At 33.1% G+C, this 16548-nt stretch overlaps 1 protein-coding gene across 13 annotated transcripts; it reads left to right on the forward strand.

The window, feature by feature from the left end:
- Nucleotides 1-497: 497 nt before the first annotated feature.
- Nucleotides 498-15854, forward strand: LOC149788715 (uncharacterized). 13 transcript variants are annotated; one of them, XR_016424230.1, is made up of 6 exons: nucleotides 719-1267; nucleotides 1690-2316; nucleotides 5664-6672; nucleotides 10396-10497; nucleotides 12068-12144; nucleotides 12388-15854. XR_016424230.1 is itself a non-coding variant. In XM_089974815.1 (5 exons), exons 3-5 carry the CDS (start codon nucleotides 6661-6663, stop codon nucleotides 12439-12441), a joined length of 168 nt encoding a protein of 55 aa, XP_089830941.1. In that variant the 5' UTR covers nucleotides 719-1267; nucleotides 1690-2316; nucleotides 5664-6660; the 3' UTR covers nucleotides 12442-15854. The 13 variants fall into 12 exon arrangements, 5 of the variants coding, with proteins under 5 accessions (XP_089830941.1, XP_089830936.1, XP_089830940.1 ...); XR_016424228.1 differs by lacking the exon at nucleotides 12068-12144; XR_016424229.1 differs by having other exon boundaries at nucleotides 10396-12144.
- Nucleotides 15855-16548: the final 694 nt, after the last annotated feature.

Consider the following 16548-nt stretch of genomic DNA (forward strand, 5'->3'; position numbering starts at 1 on the left):
TGGCCGATCCGGGACTTAAAAGTACTTACAAAGCTTACAAAGAATAAATATATGAGAAAATTCAATGTTTGCTTTGCTTCTTTTATCATAAACATAACATATCAAATTTGCAATACTGGAAATTATGTACTGTTTATATAAAATGTATGGTATACGGTAGGATAGTTACACTATTATTGATTAACTGGTGTCAACACTTGTTTAACATCGCACGTAGTGAGTAAACACGCATTAGAATGACAATTTTGGCATCATAATGCCATTACCTATGTTAAATCTATGATTCGGCCATGGTTTGAAAACGCTCGAACCACTTAGGCTACAGTTCCTGTCCCCAAATGTATTAGTAAAGTTCGCATTATGTCTCAGACAAATATAATCTTAATGTAATGAATTTACCGCGGTTGTATTACAGGACAGGGATTTTCCAATTGAGCTCAGTTGTTTAGATCACGTGACAATTCGTTGTCGGCTTTCGCTTTTGTTTTCGTGTAAATGCTGTGCTGTACAATTTCGTATTTTGCATAGAAAAATATCTCAGGAGTAAAACAAGCCATATAATTTGGTCGTATTTTTTTAAGGACGGAAATATCAGAAGAAAATCGGGGGTCATGGGTGGAACGAAGTATTTGGAAGTTACGAAGCTTCTCTCTTATATAGCATGATAGAGAGGGTCCTCTGTCAGAACGGGTCATGGGGGGTAATCTAAGGTATTTATTTTCACTTTGTATTATTTTTTCCTTGACATTATTGTCTTTTTTTCCTTTTCAACATCATGCTCGCGTCGAGCACCTGTGCTCACGCTCTAGTAAGTTCATATGGTATAGAGGGTGTTTCACGGTGACAACGGAGTTACTGGTCGTAGCACATAAATTTTACCTCCCTTAGCTTCAATGCGCATGCCCACAAAAAATTCCAGTTCCGGATAGTTCAGAATTTTGTAAAATTTCGCACCCTTTTATGTTTGGTATGCGAAACATAGAGTTAAGCAAATAGTGTCAACATGGGGAAAATATACTGCTGTGCGCAAGGCTGTTCCAATTATTCAGGAAAGATTGTCGATGAGAGGACAGTTTCACTGCATAGGTTCCCTGCTAATGGTAAAATTTCGCGTATTTGGAAACAACGAGTTGGATGTTTTAGAAAGGACTTTCGCCTGAAGTCGACATCACGACTATGCAGTGATCATTTTGTGGGATTAGCAGGACCATCAAAGACAGCACCAGTTCCCAGCATATTTCCTCAGAAAACTTTCCAGACTTGGACGGTAATTACATATGTTACATTCAAACGAAATGTTTAACATTTGACATTGGTACCGACAAATTAATCTCGAGAGTGGTGCGGGGTACATGTACCACCCCCCTCGAAAATTACATGGTCAGTGTTTCATTACTATAAAATGTAGTAAAACTTTTTTTCAGGTGACATGCCATTACAAAACAATTGTTACCTTATTGCTGAAATTATGTTGGCAATGATATGTTTAATAATTCAGTATGAAGAAACATTCATATCAATACAATTATGAAGTACTCAATGGACTATATAGAATATAAAATTAAATGTGTACAAATATATGTCTTGGAATCGATGAAACAAATAGGTTATGTAGTATTTGTTTTAATTTAACATAATCAGTCAAATATGTGCACATCATTTCCTACAAATGGTCTGTTTATATTCCAGGTTGATGATATCTCTTTACCCCAGACCATTTCATCAGATGCAAATGCAGATGTAGAAAGAGATGACTGTAACAGCTCTGAAGAAAATGAATCATTAAAACTTTCTCTTCAAGAATCATTTTCACTAAATGTTTCTTTGCACATGCATGATTACATAGGACCTGTTTCAGTGATAAGTAGCAAGGTTAATACATGTATACAAACTTGCAAAGTGCATGTAAGAGACAGTTCTAATCAAATGACTTGCCAGTAACATGCAACACAAAATCAGAAACAGTGAATGTTGGGACACAATACAACAAACCTGATATTGCAGTGGAGGATATCAAAGATACTGATGTGGAAGTACAAGTACACAGGCATTCCATCATTTGTGACACTAATGTTACGTTTCAATACCATCAAAATGAAAGCCCAGAACATGTCTTATTCGAAAGGCGAAAAGTCACATGGTGAGAAAGACTACCTACTAAATGGAAAAAATAAGCCAGGGCCAGCAAGAAAGTTGCGTTTGATCGATGATTGTTGGTTGGTGCTCATGAGACTTAGACGGTGGTTATGTGAAAAGGATCTGGCACATAGATTTCACATTTCAACTGCTCTATGCAGTAGCATTTGGAGGATGTGGGTAAGGTTTTTATCCAATAAGCACGTACCATTACTGTTGCTACAGCCAAAGAGAGAAGTAGTATCAGAAAACATGCTAGAATCTTATCAAAATACAAGAGTCATTCTAGATTGCACTGAAATTTTAACGGAGACCCCAGAGTCACTAAAAGCGAAATCTCTTATGTACTCTAACTACAAATCTCACATGACATGAAATATTTTGTATGGTGTGAGTCCTTGTGGTGTTATTAGTTTTGTATCTAACTGCTATGCAGGAAGTATTTCGGACAAAAAAATTACAGAGCTGTCTGGTGTAGTGGATCTCTGTGAGTCAGGTGATTCAATAATGGTTGATAAGGGTTTTTTTATTAAGTGATCTGACAAGAAATTGCTCTTGTCATTCCTCATATCACGTAAAAATGAAACAGTTTCCATGGAGGCAGGCTGAGGAGACACGACAGATAGCCAGTCTGAGGATACATGTGGAAAGGGAGATACAACGAATTAAAATTTTTAAAATCCTTAATGGGGTGATGTCAATTTGTTGCCATTTAACAGCATCATATGTTTTCTTCAAAATTTGTGCTGCACTAACAACACTCCAGCCATCACTTGTACAGGACTGACTTTGTATCCATGCAAACTTGTGCAAAGAACAGATTATTATGCATAAAATTGAAAAACAAAGAATGGTAGGCCAGCATGCAACTTGTAAAACAACCCTGCAGCCCAGTTTACAGAAGGCACTTTGACATGAAAATGGTACCTTCTAAGCTTTTGTTGTCATAGTTTTGGTAATATTTTGCAGTTGATTAAGGAGTCAAGATATACAATAACTCACTATTTTACCTGAAATCAACATAAGGCAACCCAAACCCATGAAACAAGATTTGTTGGACCCTGCTATGTGTGCATTTTGGCTATCAAAGTGACATGATTTTTTGGGACATAAATGTTAAACATTGGTGCAGCACAAGGTATACAGTTGTCATTTTTCGTTACCCCCCCTTCCTTATATTTTTTAAAATTTGTCTTATGTATTGATAGCTCTCACTCTCTCTCTCTCTAACATTTAACCTACTGTAATGTACATGTGTTGGTCAATATTTCTTAATTATATGTAAAGTTATGTGCAAGTACAACAATTTTGTCTTGCCCAGAAAAGAAATGTAAACTATTATATATACATATACATACACAGAGGTCGATATCAAACTGTAACTGAATCCATAAAAAAGACTTTAATACTGTGGGTGACTAGAATAATACTATATTTCTTCTGTTCTTAACTTAAGCTTTAAATGATGACAGTAATTTAAAATTGTCCCAATAATGAATGGAGTCAGAATCTTGAGTACTGAATTAAATTAATTTTTGTGGGTAAAGAAGCAGGCCTCTTAATTCTCCTAGAGAACATTTCTGGTAGAATGCTTTTCATGAAAATGGTCTTCAACTTAGGCAACACTCTCTCCTCCCAGAGTTTGGTATCAAACCAAATCCTCTCTACATGTATCCCTTTGGGTGTCCATAAAACAAAGTCACACCACTTACGATTAGTCAAGGCTAACTGTCCTTGTACCTGCTAGTACACTGTAGTACATGTGTCTGCATTTTAATTTTATCTTGCCATTTTTAACACCAAAGAAAAAATCACTTTATTGTGCTGCTTCATGGGTGTCAAATGCATGTATTTCGAGGGGCATTTCACTTCAACAATTCCACTTGTTTCTTTACAAGGTTCACAATGAACCAAGAAATCTGGACTAGCTGCTATAAAAGGATAATCAATTGATACAATAAGACCACAGTCTTTTGTACTGATTTTATGTTCATTTTTATTACTAAATTGTACATAGCTAACTAATGCCTTCTTTTTGCTTTTCTTTCTCCATTCCAAAGAATTGGAATATGGGTCCTTATTATATCCAGCAAAGCACTTCACAAGATTATCTGGTGGTGTTTTTTCTTTCCTAGCCATGACACTACCAAATTTTGAAGCAGTAATTCTGTTCTCCCACACCTATTTACAAACAATATTTTGCCTCTGTCCTCTAGTGTGCTCCTCTATATTCGCAGAATTAAAACCTAGACTTGAAATATAGTCAGAAAACTTGTCTGTACACATTTAGTCGTTCAGATCCACAGTATCTCTGAACATAATATCCTGGGAGTGGCATACAGCAGTCCTTTAGTACCGCGTCTGGAATATCTGGCTTGGAGAAATGTTTATGATATCCTGCTAAAGGGTTTACAGCAAAACAACTGATTCTGGAATTCTTCCCTTTTTAGTGGACTGCCCTCTCCAGATGGGCAATACTCGTTGTATGACGAAGTTTCGAGAGTGCCAGAGTATTTCTTCAGCTTCATTTCCTCTGCCTTCTTCGGGTATAGTTTCTGAGGCCGCGGTGTATTCCATTTACATCCAACACTATATATATTTATTCTTTGTAAACTTTGTAAGTACTTTTATGTCCCAGATCTGCCATGTTTTGTATCTTTGCCATGTATTTGCTCGTTTGATTTAACCTGCCTTTTTCAGTCTTTGTTCAGTTATCACGGCTTTTTCCTTGTTTATGTCCATATTTTCCCTGTCTTTGCTCATATTTTCCTTGTGTTGAGGTGTGAAAATGGAGAAATTCTGCCAGTCATTAAATATTTATATATTCAGATATGCAAATGTACCCGCTAAAAGCAATGGTTTTGATTCGTTTTACAAATAATCTCTTGGAAACAATCCCATAAACCATCAATTCTACTTCCTGCTTCCGCTTGAACCAAAATTCGTGTGGACACCTTTTAAATTTGAGCAATAACAATTATTAATTGCTGCAGCTTAGTTACAATTTTCTTCATTTATATATATTTAAAAATTATCAGACATCAGGTAATTATAACTGCTGACACTTTGATTTATTTGACAGTTTATCTTAGTGCGCAAATTGAACAAACTAGTTTGTATAGACCATAGTCACGTTACCAACTGCTAGACCAATTTGAATTTTCGTTTCATTCTTTTATCAGTTTGACTTATTTTCTCTTTTTTCTGAATATTGGCTGAATTTATTTGATATTGTACTTACATTGCTAAGGTTTTTGTTTAGTTATATGTCTTAGCGTTTGATTACTTCGTAAGTAAGATGTTTTTAGCTTGCTTATTCACATACTACTAGTTAAGGTATTATTAGAACTGCTAGTGTGAAAAATATACTAGATATTATTTTATTAGTTATATTCATTTGATGCGTTTGTATCCCAAATAGTTGTTTGTTTTCTGAAGTGTTTATTATTAACTTCATTTTGATTACACTTGATATAGGGTGAAAAGGTCATATAATTTCATGTTTGTCATTGCTATTTTCTTTTTAGAAAGACAGTTACTTCTTTTAAAGGGGCCCCAAGTGGCCGAGTTCTCTAAAGTGCTCTCTGTTACGAATCACTACCATCTCACCTCAGTCTGTATGGCTTCGAGTCTAGGATTTGGCTAACGAGGGTATGTGAGAAAGCTTTCCAGTAGCTGCTCATGGGTCAGTGGTTCTATCCGGGATTTTCCCGGGTTCTTCCTCCACCATTAATACGGGCCGTCATGCATAGCCTATCATGTGCTGAAATATGGTGTTAAACCCCACAACAACAACAAGAACTTCTTTTAAATAGTTGATATTAATTTCATATTCATTGTATATTTTGCATAGCCGCTGCATACTTGCCAGAGTGTCAAGGATCATTTTCATTGCATGTGATTCAAATTTGAAGCAACTCTGTGGTATTCCGAATCTTCCCAACTTATTCCTGTTGTGTATTCCTGGTGCAAAATTGGTTGTAGATACCACCAATTTTGAATCCAAAGTGTTACATGTTGTCTGAGCCCAAAAACCCGACCTGCTGATTCTTTACATAGGTTCCAATGATGTTGGAAAAGATATGAACATATTTAGAAGGTATTTTTACTTGTCAGTTTTACTTTAAAAACATTTGTTATTATTTGTGCCCAATATTTGCAGCAGATCTATTATAGATTTGTATTGTATATTTAATTTATTATATTGATCTTACGGAGTAGAACTGGCTAGTGATGAATTCCAAATAATCTCTCTCATTAGAATAAGACCATCAGTTACCATGGTGGTGATTTTCTGAAATTTTCACCGATTTATTAGTCACATTTTAGTTAATTCTTTTTGTGCATTTCTTGCTTTCATTTGTTACAGAGACTTTATTCATCAGCTGCTGGAAACAAATCCCACAATGTTGGTCAATGTTTGGAATTATGCCTCGAACCACCAGTAACTTTAAATCTTTGCACTGAAACTGGACTGTTTTACCAGACTTACAAAGAGGATGTGCTGCACTAAATGATAGCATTATGAGCTTACCGGTAAGCCAAGAATGTGATAAGTGCCATTTTATTGACTATAACCCATTGTTTGATTGAAGTATGCATTTGCCACTTGATGGACTCCATGTACACAGAAATGGTGCATGTGTATTGAAAACAGTATCGGAGTCATTTGTTGTTTGTGTGGACATGGTGCAGATAAATAGCGCTGAAATTGTTTTATTCTCGGACCTGTGCCACCTTGTCGATACCCATATGTCTTATGCAGATGTAGTAAAGCAGTTTCCATGCAGAGAGAAACTTAAGTTGATTGATTACAAGGATAAGGTGATTAACATAAATTATAGTTTTTACTTAAAACTTGCTTTTAACATGAATAAAGGTCACATAGTCATATCAGTCTATATTCTTTAAAGGTCTTTGGTAATTATTTCATTTTAAATTTTTCTTTGAATGGCATCTCCATTAGGGAAATATGTCCATGTTAAATCATAATGTTGTGCCCTTATTTATTTTTTAAAAAGTCCAAACTCATGTTTGTCTTTTTAAGGAGACAGGTAAAATTATTAATGTGTTTATTATTTACTTGAGGGTAATTGGACTGGCCTAAGTACAGATTTATTTGCTTAAATTTGTTTACATATATTGATAATGTTTTATAATTATGATATCCATGTTCCACTTTATGGTTGATAGTCATAGGTTAGGTTAGGCCTACCGCAGGCTTGTCCAGGCTCCGACTTTTAAATAATGTCTGGGTTTTCACAAAGATTTTATGGAATTGTTCCTATGAAACATGATTTATGTGATCATGTCATATCTACACCCACCCAGAAATTGTGAAAGTCATTGACACATCTATTGTTCATAGATCAAAATTATTATACTTTAGCTTTATCTGTGCAGTAACATTCTTTGCCATAGCTATCTAATGCCTAATAGTTGTGCACTAATATAATATGTCTTTGGCATGTGTTAGGCATCACTATAGACCATGGGTGCACAACCCCTGGCCATATGGCCGAATCTGGCCCACAAACTTGTTCTGTCCGGCCCTCAGGACAAATTAAAACAACACAGAAATCTGGCCTGTGAACAGTAATAATATTTAAAAAATGTGTTTGTGGCCCTCAAGTGGTCTTAGAAAATGCAATCTGGCCCTTGGCTGAAAATGGTTGTGCACCCCTGCTAGAGACTATGACAAGGAAACCTTATAGTTATGTAACTGATAATTTGGTAAACCTTCATTAAAAATCCAATAAAACAAATAAACATCATTCTCAGATGACTCGAATTGCTGTCTATCAGTTACAATACAGATGATGACATAAATCATGCCACTTTATAAAGTTAATGTAATATAAGAATGTGCATGTTAATTTACAGTAAAATTATACTTGTCAGAATGTACATGTTAATTTACCATTAAATTATCCTTTCATCAGCATATAATAAAATCATTAAGTGTGGCATATCTTTATTCACATTACGAAAGCTCAGTATGTTCACTACCTTCTATATGGGTATTATTTCTAAAATTACTATTTATTATTCAGTCATAACAAAATGTGTTTGTTATGAACCAAACGGGTTTCTTTTTTATTTTAATTCATTTTAAGAATGTACAAATGTGAGAAATGAAATTTGTTATATTGTTACTACTAACAATATTTGTTTAAATTAAAAAAAAACATTTGCCTGGCCTGCAAAAGTCTAAAACCACTAAAAAGAATATATACAACACTCATGCAATGGGAATTTTAAATTTCTAACAAAGGTATAAAAATCATATTGGGGTTCCTGTGGGTATTCATGAAAGCCAGAGGGTTTCAAAATTTTGAGTACTTAACCTTTAAATTAATTTTATAATTTATAACCTAAACATTTCTTGTTTTTACTTCATTTGTACATTAAATATTCAAACAATGTTGTTTACTGCTTTAATAATTGATTTATATTTTGCCCAAAATTTACATGAATCCTAAAAATTACAATATTTGGCCATCTTAGAAATTAAGGTTTGGTACTGTGCATGTAATCTATTATGCAAAGCCGTGTTTGCTATATTTTCTAATTATAGAGATTATGATCAATCCTGCAGCTTAGTTAAAACATATATTAACCTATTCTGCATGTCTATTTATAGATGATAAAACTGAATCTGTTGACTCATACAAAAACAAAATATGCGCACTGATTATATATTTGATTCAAGTTTATTCAATGTGCATGTGTTCATTAATACATACATTATGTGTGTGTTTGTGTGTGGATTGTTACAGACTATTGGAACTTGGATAAATGCAGCTTAAGTTTACATACTTTGTTAAAGTTGTTACTGTTTAGTATTGTTATTTTTCTTGTCTTTTCCCTTTTTCCATGTGATATTTTTACTTGAGCAGGAAAATAATCATCAGTGATGCTATTGTTGGCTGATAGTAATTTACTGATATCTGTATAGCTACTTTGCTACATTATGATTACTAAGTCATCTGTGAATTGTTAACTGTTAGTGATTATTTACTGAACATAGATTGAGAACGGCCTATTCATTTCTGTATGTGGAAAACTAACATTGCCAGCAATATGAATCTATCTTACACTTTTTACATAAACTGCATATTTGCAAAATGGTACTAATAATGGAAATTACATTTGTATGCATCTTTATTTCACAATAATTTTTTTATATTAAAGTGAATATTCTTTACCAGATTCCACCCCTTACTGTGTGCAGCCATCATTATAATATTGATTGCATATTCTTCTTTTTTTTTTTTTCTCGTGTAAGACATGTACTTAATTTTACAGCTGTAATTCCAGTGACACATTTACATGGTCTTTTATTTAACTGTAGCGGGATTTCTTTTCTTATGTGTCAAGAGTTAATGCTGATACTTTTGAGAAATTTGTTTCTATCAGAAAAAGCATTCTCAGGAAGATAACCATTTAAATGTTTTTGCTGATATATACTTTGTTATGCAGATTTGAGCAGCATGAGATATTAGTGAATGTCAGTGAGGATGTTGCTGTAATTCTGTTGATTTTAATGCATTTTTAAGGTTTTTGCTACTGTCAGCACAAATTGGTGACATCACAAACAAAAATTAAATAAGTTATGCTATGAAAATTATTTTGTCTAGAAAAATCTACTGTGGCAGGTAACAGTATTTTGGTCCTTATGAAGACCTTAATCATGATTATATTAACTTTGTAATGACAATATTACTGCTTCATTATTACAGTTGTACTTATTTGGCTGAAATATTTAATATACTGGGTAACATATTAAAATAATCTTGTGCACAGTAACAGTGACAACAAGTTGTTTTTGTTGGTTGCTAACCATAATTGAAGAAATGTATTTCAGCAGTGGCACGTGAAGCTGGAAGAGGAACTTTCAAAACCACCTACTGCATTTAGTCATAAATAAAAAACATTTATTTCTGGTAACCTAACCATGTTTTTGCCTACTTACCATGAATTTCTTTATGTTTAAGTTGTGAAAACCTGACCATTGGTGAATGATAACTCAACCCCCCATTATATACCCAGATTTTTTTATTCACTTTTACGTTTTTAAGGCCATCTTGATTATCATATGAGTAATTCGTGGAGAACAATTGAATGTTCAAAATATATTTTGTTTTCCACTTCTTTATGTAATGTTCTCTGGAACATACATGATTTTTAAGGTTTTGTTGCAATCAAAATAATTACTTATTTAAACATTTTAATTTTTTATATTTTTCACTTTTGCAGGAACAGTTTTCTTTTCATTCCATTGACAAATGGGAACAAGCTTTACCTCTAAGACAGTTATCAAAAATAACTACTGATCTGCATTTATGTCCAGTGCCATTGGTGAGATATTACAATAATTGTCATTACAGATGCGCCTTGAAATTAACAGATGCATGTTTTTGGTTCACTGATAGTTCTATATATGACCTAGCTTCCATGATCCATATTTTATGGCATAGTTAAACTTATGATTTTATTAATTTTCTGTAATTTAGTTTTACCTTTATTGAACACGGTGTTTTCCATTGGTACACCATCCTTGAATCACACTTCTGGACTTCTAAAATGAATATTTTCCAGATTGACAATAGCAGAACATTATATTTTATTACATCTTACTGAAAACTGACCTAACTTATGGAAAAAATCGACTATGATACTGACACCTTGTTAGGGTTGGCAGGTCTGCTTCCTGGATGAATCCATTTTACTTCCCCACCATTAAGACTGTCAACCATATACGACAATTTGTGTCAACATTGGTATTAAAACCTCGATTCCACCACCATTACACCATTGCCTTGGTACCTAGGAAAAGTTTTTAATATTGTCAGTGCTAACAGTAACTCAATTTTTGTATTTAAAAAAAAATGCCAAAAATTGGTCCAAAGCCATGGCCAGTGAAAGTCCCTGTGATTTTACTTGAGTAGGAAAATAATAAGAAATGAAGCTAATGATGGCTGATAGTAATTTACCAATGGCTGTGATGCTGCTTTGTTACAACATGATTACTAAATCATTTGAAAACCATTAACACTTATGGATTATATACTGAATATAGATACCAACATTGATAATGGCTTATTCATTTCTGCTAGGAGAAAACTGAAGGTGCCAGTAATATCAATGTATATTATAGTTTGTTCATAAACTGCATATATATTTGCAAAATGTTTATAATAATGGAAATTACATTTGTATGCATATTTATTAAAAATTAATTTCTTTTATAGATCAACATGAATATTCTCCAAATTCCACCCATTACAGCCAATGGGTGTATTCTTATCATATTGTTGGCATTTTATTAGTTTTTAGTTGTTGTTTTTTCTTGAAAGACATGTTTATTTTGACATTTATAATTACACCAGAGACACATTTATATGTTCTCTTTTTTAACAGGTGTCTTTTTCTTTTGTATCAGGAGTTGCTGATACTCTGAGTAATTTCATTCTGTTCTGGTTTTTTTGTGTAAGGAAGATATCTTTTTAAATGTGTGCACTGATATATACCATTTTATGCTGATCAGATCAGTATGAGATAATAGTGAATATTGGTGTTGACATTCCTGTAATATCACAAACAGCTATTCATAACATATACAAGGTAATTGTTCAGTGTCAAGGTATGATTGTATCAATCAGAAAGATACTTTTTGAAGCAATAACAGAAGAAAAGACTTGATAATTGGAGTATTATTGTTTATTGTTGCAACTGCTGTGAAAGTAATGTCTGTTTTGAAAAATAAATTAAGGATAATGTGGTAATTAGAAAGGTAGTTAATATAAATTTTATTTTGGATGCACTAAATGATGCAGTAGGCAACTTTTATATCTAACCATGTTAATGCTGACATCACTTTTTTTGTTACCGATTGCCTTCATTTCTTGTCATCATATAATTTTTTAAGGATCAACACATTCATGCTGTCATTACGAACCATTAGCCAAAGATGAAAGATTATTCCAGAGAATTGCCTCTGCAAAGGTACATAGAAAATATAAAGTTTGGTCTTTATTTCAGTATCCTATATTGTTTTGTGACTACTGCTTTTACAGTTGACCAGTAAAGGTAAACTCTTATCTTTAGATGTGATCAGTTTTTCAGTCACTATTCTAGAAATATAGTAAATAATAAACTATTATTTGAAATAATGCAGCTTGGTTAACATTTATGTCCTTTTCCTTTTGCAGTAACATTATAACTGTTGAAACTGTTCTTTCATTGTAGGTATTCAGTTGTTCTGAGTGTCCTGTGAAATTTACTAAGGAAGACTTCTTTTAGAACCATTACCTGTGCAGACATATTCCTCATGTAAGGGAAATGGAGGAGATTATGTGCAAGTTTCTTAAGCATTTATGCCAAACTGTGAAATAACTCTTTAGAATTTAACCAATTAATTGTCTTCTTGGCAACATAAATGCATTAAAATTTATGTATTCTATATTTGGAGTTTTTAACTTGGAAATATGTGACATTAAGTTGTATTGGTTGCATAGGTTCACAGGTATTGTTTTTTCCTAGAGTACTATATCAGCTCTTTTGGGTCCTTGGGTTATGGCAGTCATCACCACTTTTGAATGAGGAAAACTGAACATAACTACATCACATTGTACATTTTTAAAATTAAGTTATAAGACATGTGCTGGTTACAGACACAATTCACGTTATTTCTCTGTCTATAGTGATCCAAACTGTATTTGCATTTATGAGATGAATATTTCAAAATGCCACCAGTGTCCATACACTATTGAAGATCACAGCAAATACTTATGAATGCTATACAAATGCAGTGCTCATGAGTTTGAGTAGCAAACTGCAGAATTTATTTCAAAGATACAGCTTCTATGAGAAAATAGGACAAAGTTCTATCTTCCATGTGCTATTCTTTACTGCAGGAAACCTCATTACATCCGCCAGATGTTAACCATACAATTGTAAAAGAAAATGTGATTTATCAGAAGTTACTGTTGCAAAAACTGTGTTTACAACCAATTTGGAAAAATCTCATAAAGCCATTTGCATTGAACATGACATTATCACTCAACTGATAGAGTACCATTTCATGGATTCAAAAAAATAAGCAGCTTCAACTGTTTGAGGATGCTGCTATCAATGTATCCACTTTTCCAAATTGTTCAATGTAGAGGGGGACTTTTCATATTTACATTACTTAAAATAAAAGTGGACAGCAGTGAAGTACCTATTTATTATATACGAACTAATAATTGGATGTTGAAGGAAATGTGTCAAATTTTGTTTTTGGAATTTTAGTTAACGCAGCATTTTTAAACTTTGATACTCATGTATACAGTGTGCATTAAATACTTTCTTATCATCCTTTATTTTAAATTGTATTTGTACACATATTAGGATTTCTTGCTAAAGTTATTATGTTAACCAAAAATTTTGGGATTTAGATAAGATTTATTTGTGATTGTGATAATATCTTCCTTATGTGTATAGTATACAAGTTTTCAGGTTTTTAAGACTCTAGCCATATTGAAGAGTAGAATACTCTTGTCACTGTTTAGTGATAAAATTGTCACTGTTTAGTGATAAAATTGTCACTGTTTAATAATAATAGCATCACATTTCCTTGTATGCCCATTTGATTGTTTTATTAATATTTGTTTTCTTTATTATTATTTTCCATACAAAGGTAGCCATAGTTATGGGATCCATCCCACAAACTAGTAGCTCAACACTAGTACATAGTGTTACATTGTATTTCTAAATACAATACAAAAATAATATTGGCAGAGAGAGAGAACAGGGGTGCAGAACTTTTGTCAAAAACAAGTTGACAATGGGCAAGTAAATTAAAAAGTTGACTTGTCTGTATAAATGCCCTCTTATCTTTGTTTTCATAGTGGAAGACAGGACTGTTAAAAAGTTTACTTTTTTAAGCTGCACCATATAAATACATGCAGTTGAGATCTGTGACAGCTAAAATACACTGGATATTTCAGTTTCTCTTAGTTTTGTACTTTTATTATTAGGGTCTACAACTTTAACAAGAATGCATTCCCAGTCTCTAACTGCTGCATAATCAATAGTAGCATCTGAAAGGACAAATAAAAATTTAGCTCTATATATTATATCCTCGACATTTTTCAGTAGGTCATCAGATTTACAGGTTTTTTTCCTTGTACTTCTCAAAAAACTTTATCATCTGCAAAAGATTTTCTCAGCCTTGCTATAGTATATGCTGTGTTAAACTGATTCTTGCAAAGCTCACTTTGGCTCACATTATTTATTGATCAATCTGTCTAAATCACCCACAACATCTTTATCAGATTTGACCTTTTCACTAAAACATTTTAATTGACATGTGTATTGCACTTTTTGGTTTGTTAACAATGCATCTTTCCTTGTGATAACCTGTCCTGCAAACAATCCGCTGGCTTTCGTTGGTATCAGGACCATCTCTTACATGCATTACAAGCTGCAATTGTTCGATCTTTGTTGGCATCATGCCACAGAAACTTCTGCAGCCAAGAATCTTTGAAGTTCCATTTCTTTATTTATCATATTCCATGTTATAGTCAGGTTTAGTTTTAAGCTTTTTTTAATTGTAACATTTTATTGAACTTTTCTTCATCTTGCACAGGCTTTATAAGAAAGCAATCCATCCAGATGCATTCTGTGGAAAAGTCATCATAGCCGTACATATAATGGTTTCAAGGAATCAGTTGACTGGTTCAAAACAGCAGATTCCTTGGTGGAAACTCTATCCTCCAGTCAGTGAAATTTGTTCTTGTGTAAAACATCACTGACTCCTTCCATTGTTTGTATCTTCAAAATCTGTGGCTGCTTTCAGCTCTAATCCATACATTTCAGTAAATAGACAATGCACTGGTATTGTTTGTGCTGGTAAGAATGAATGACATTTGACCGAGTCATATCAGAAACTTATAAAAATAGTACACACTGCAGATATTATAGCGATATGACTGAAAAATTGTTAATGATAAGTTAAGAATCTAAAACACATACACACATACACTTAATGTCTTTTCTTCATTTATTTTCATGATTGTTAACTGACACAACAGTTGTGGTATTAATCAACAAAAAACTTAATAGATAGTCAAAAATATTTTCATTTCTTTGATGTAATAAATTTGATAGCTGTTCCATTTAAGAATATTTCCATATATTGGACAGTTTGTTTTCCTTTTATTTATTATTTTCTTACACCAATACTAATTCTAGAGAGACTGCAAGTCATTTCCTACAGGACATGATGACATAGATAATGGTTCTCATTGCTCGGCTCCTTAAACTGCAGGTAGTCTAAACAGTATTAGTTTTTTTTCCACCTCCTTTCATCATGGTATATAGTCAGTAATTCTTTTGTTAACCCCAAACTTTTATTTACATTTCTATCCCATCAATAATTGGGTCTTGATTTTGCTCTGTTATATGATGTACATGTGAAATTGACCAGAACTAATTGTCCTTCAAATATTGATCCACTAATGTTTCTTTTTCACATTATCAGCTGTCGTCTATTGTATCGTTTATAGTGAAACTCATCAAACGTCTTCATGAGATGAACAGTTGTAAAACTTTATTTTCAATATTTGTATTTGAACCGCTCTATTGATGTTACCACTGTTGAAAATTATTAACATTTCCTAAATTATTTTATGCTGTTCTTGTGGCTGGGAATAAATATTAAAAGTTTCAAATGGCTATTATTTGTTTTTCTCACCCATGCGACAGAAAAATCTAGCTGTTTTGCTGACCTTTTCTTATCTCAGTCTAGTCATCTCAGACCAGTCGTCTCAGTCAAGGTATTCACGTGCTCAGAACTACTTTTTAAAAAAAGAAACCCTTGTTGTCTTCTGCTGTGTCTGATGTAGTTCTAAAATCAAACAACAACACTATATAACAAACAACATAGTAACTTATGTCCATCCGTCTTTGAGAACACCATACAAAAACATTTTGAGAGAGAGACAGAGATACACATGCATACAATGTCGAGCTTTTTGATATTGTGCTAGTTTGTTCCACACAGCATAGTAAATTTTATCCTATATGCAGGCATTGCTCAGTACATTTTCAGGTCAGCGTCATTAAATATAGCTAAAGCTACATAACTAGTTTTAGATACTTTGTGTGAAACAGTATACTGTTTGCAACAATTAATGACGCTGACCTGAAAATTTACTGGGCTACAGATGGGACAAAATTCTCATTACTGTGTGAAATGAAATATTATAGAAAACACTGATCTGTGCACACATACTATAGACCTATACACTTCATAGCCTCCCAACTCTCTTAACAACTACGGAAAACTTAGTAACAGCCAGAAATGTGTTATGTGAAACATGCTTTATTCTAACTTTGTTAAGCATATCCATTGTGCCTCAGTTG

This window comes from Sinohyriopsis cumingii, chromosome 11 (assembly GCF_028554795.1).
Source record: "Sinohyriopsis cumingii isolate HCF-2022 chromosome 11, ASM2855479v2, whole genome shotgun sequence".
Classification (NCBI taxonomy): Eukaryota; Metazoa; Mollusca; class Bivalvia; order Unionida; family Unionidae; genus Sinohyriopsis; species Sinohyriopsis cumingii.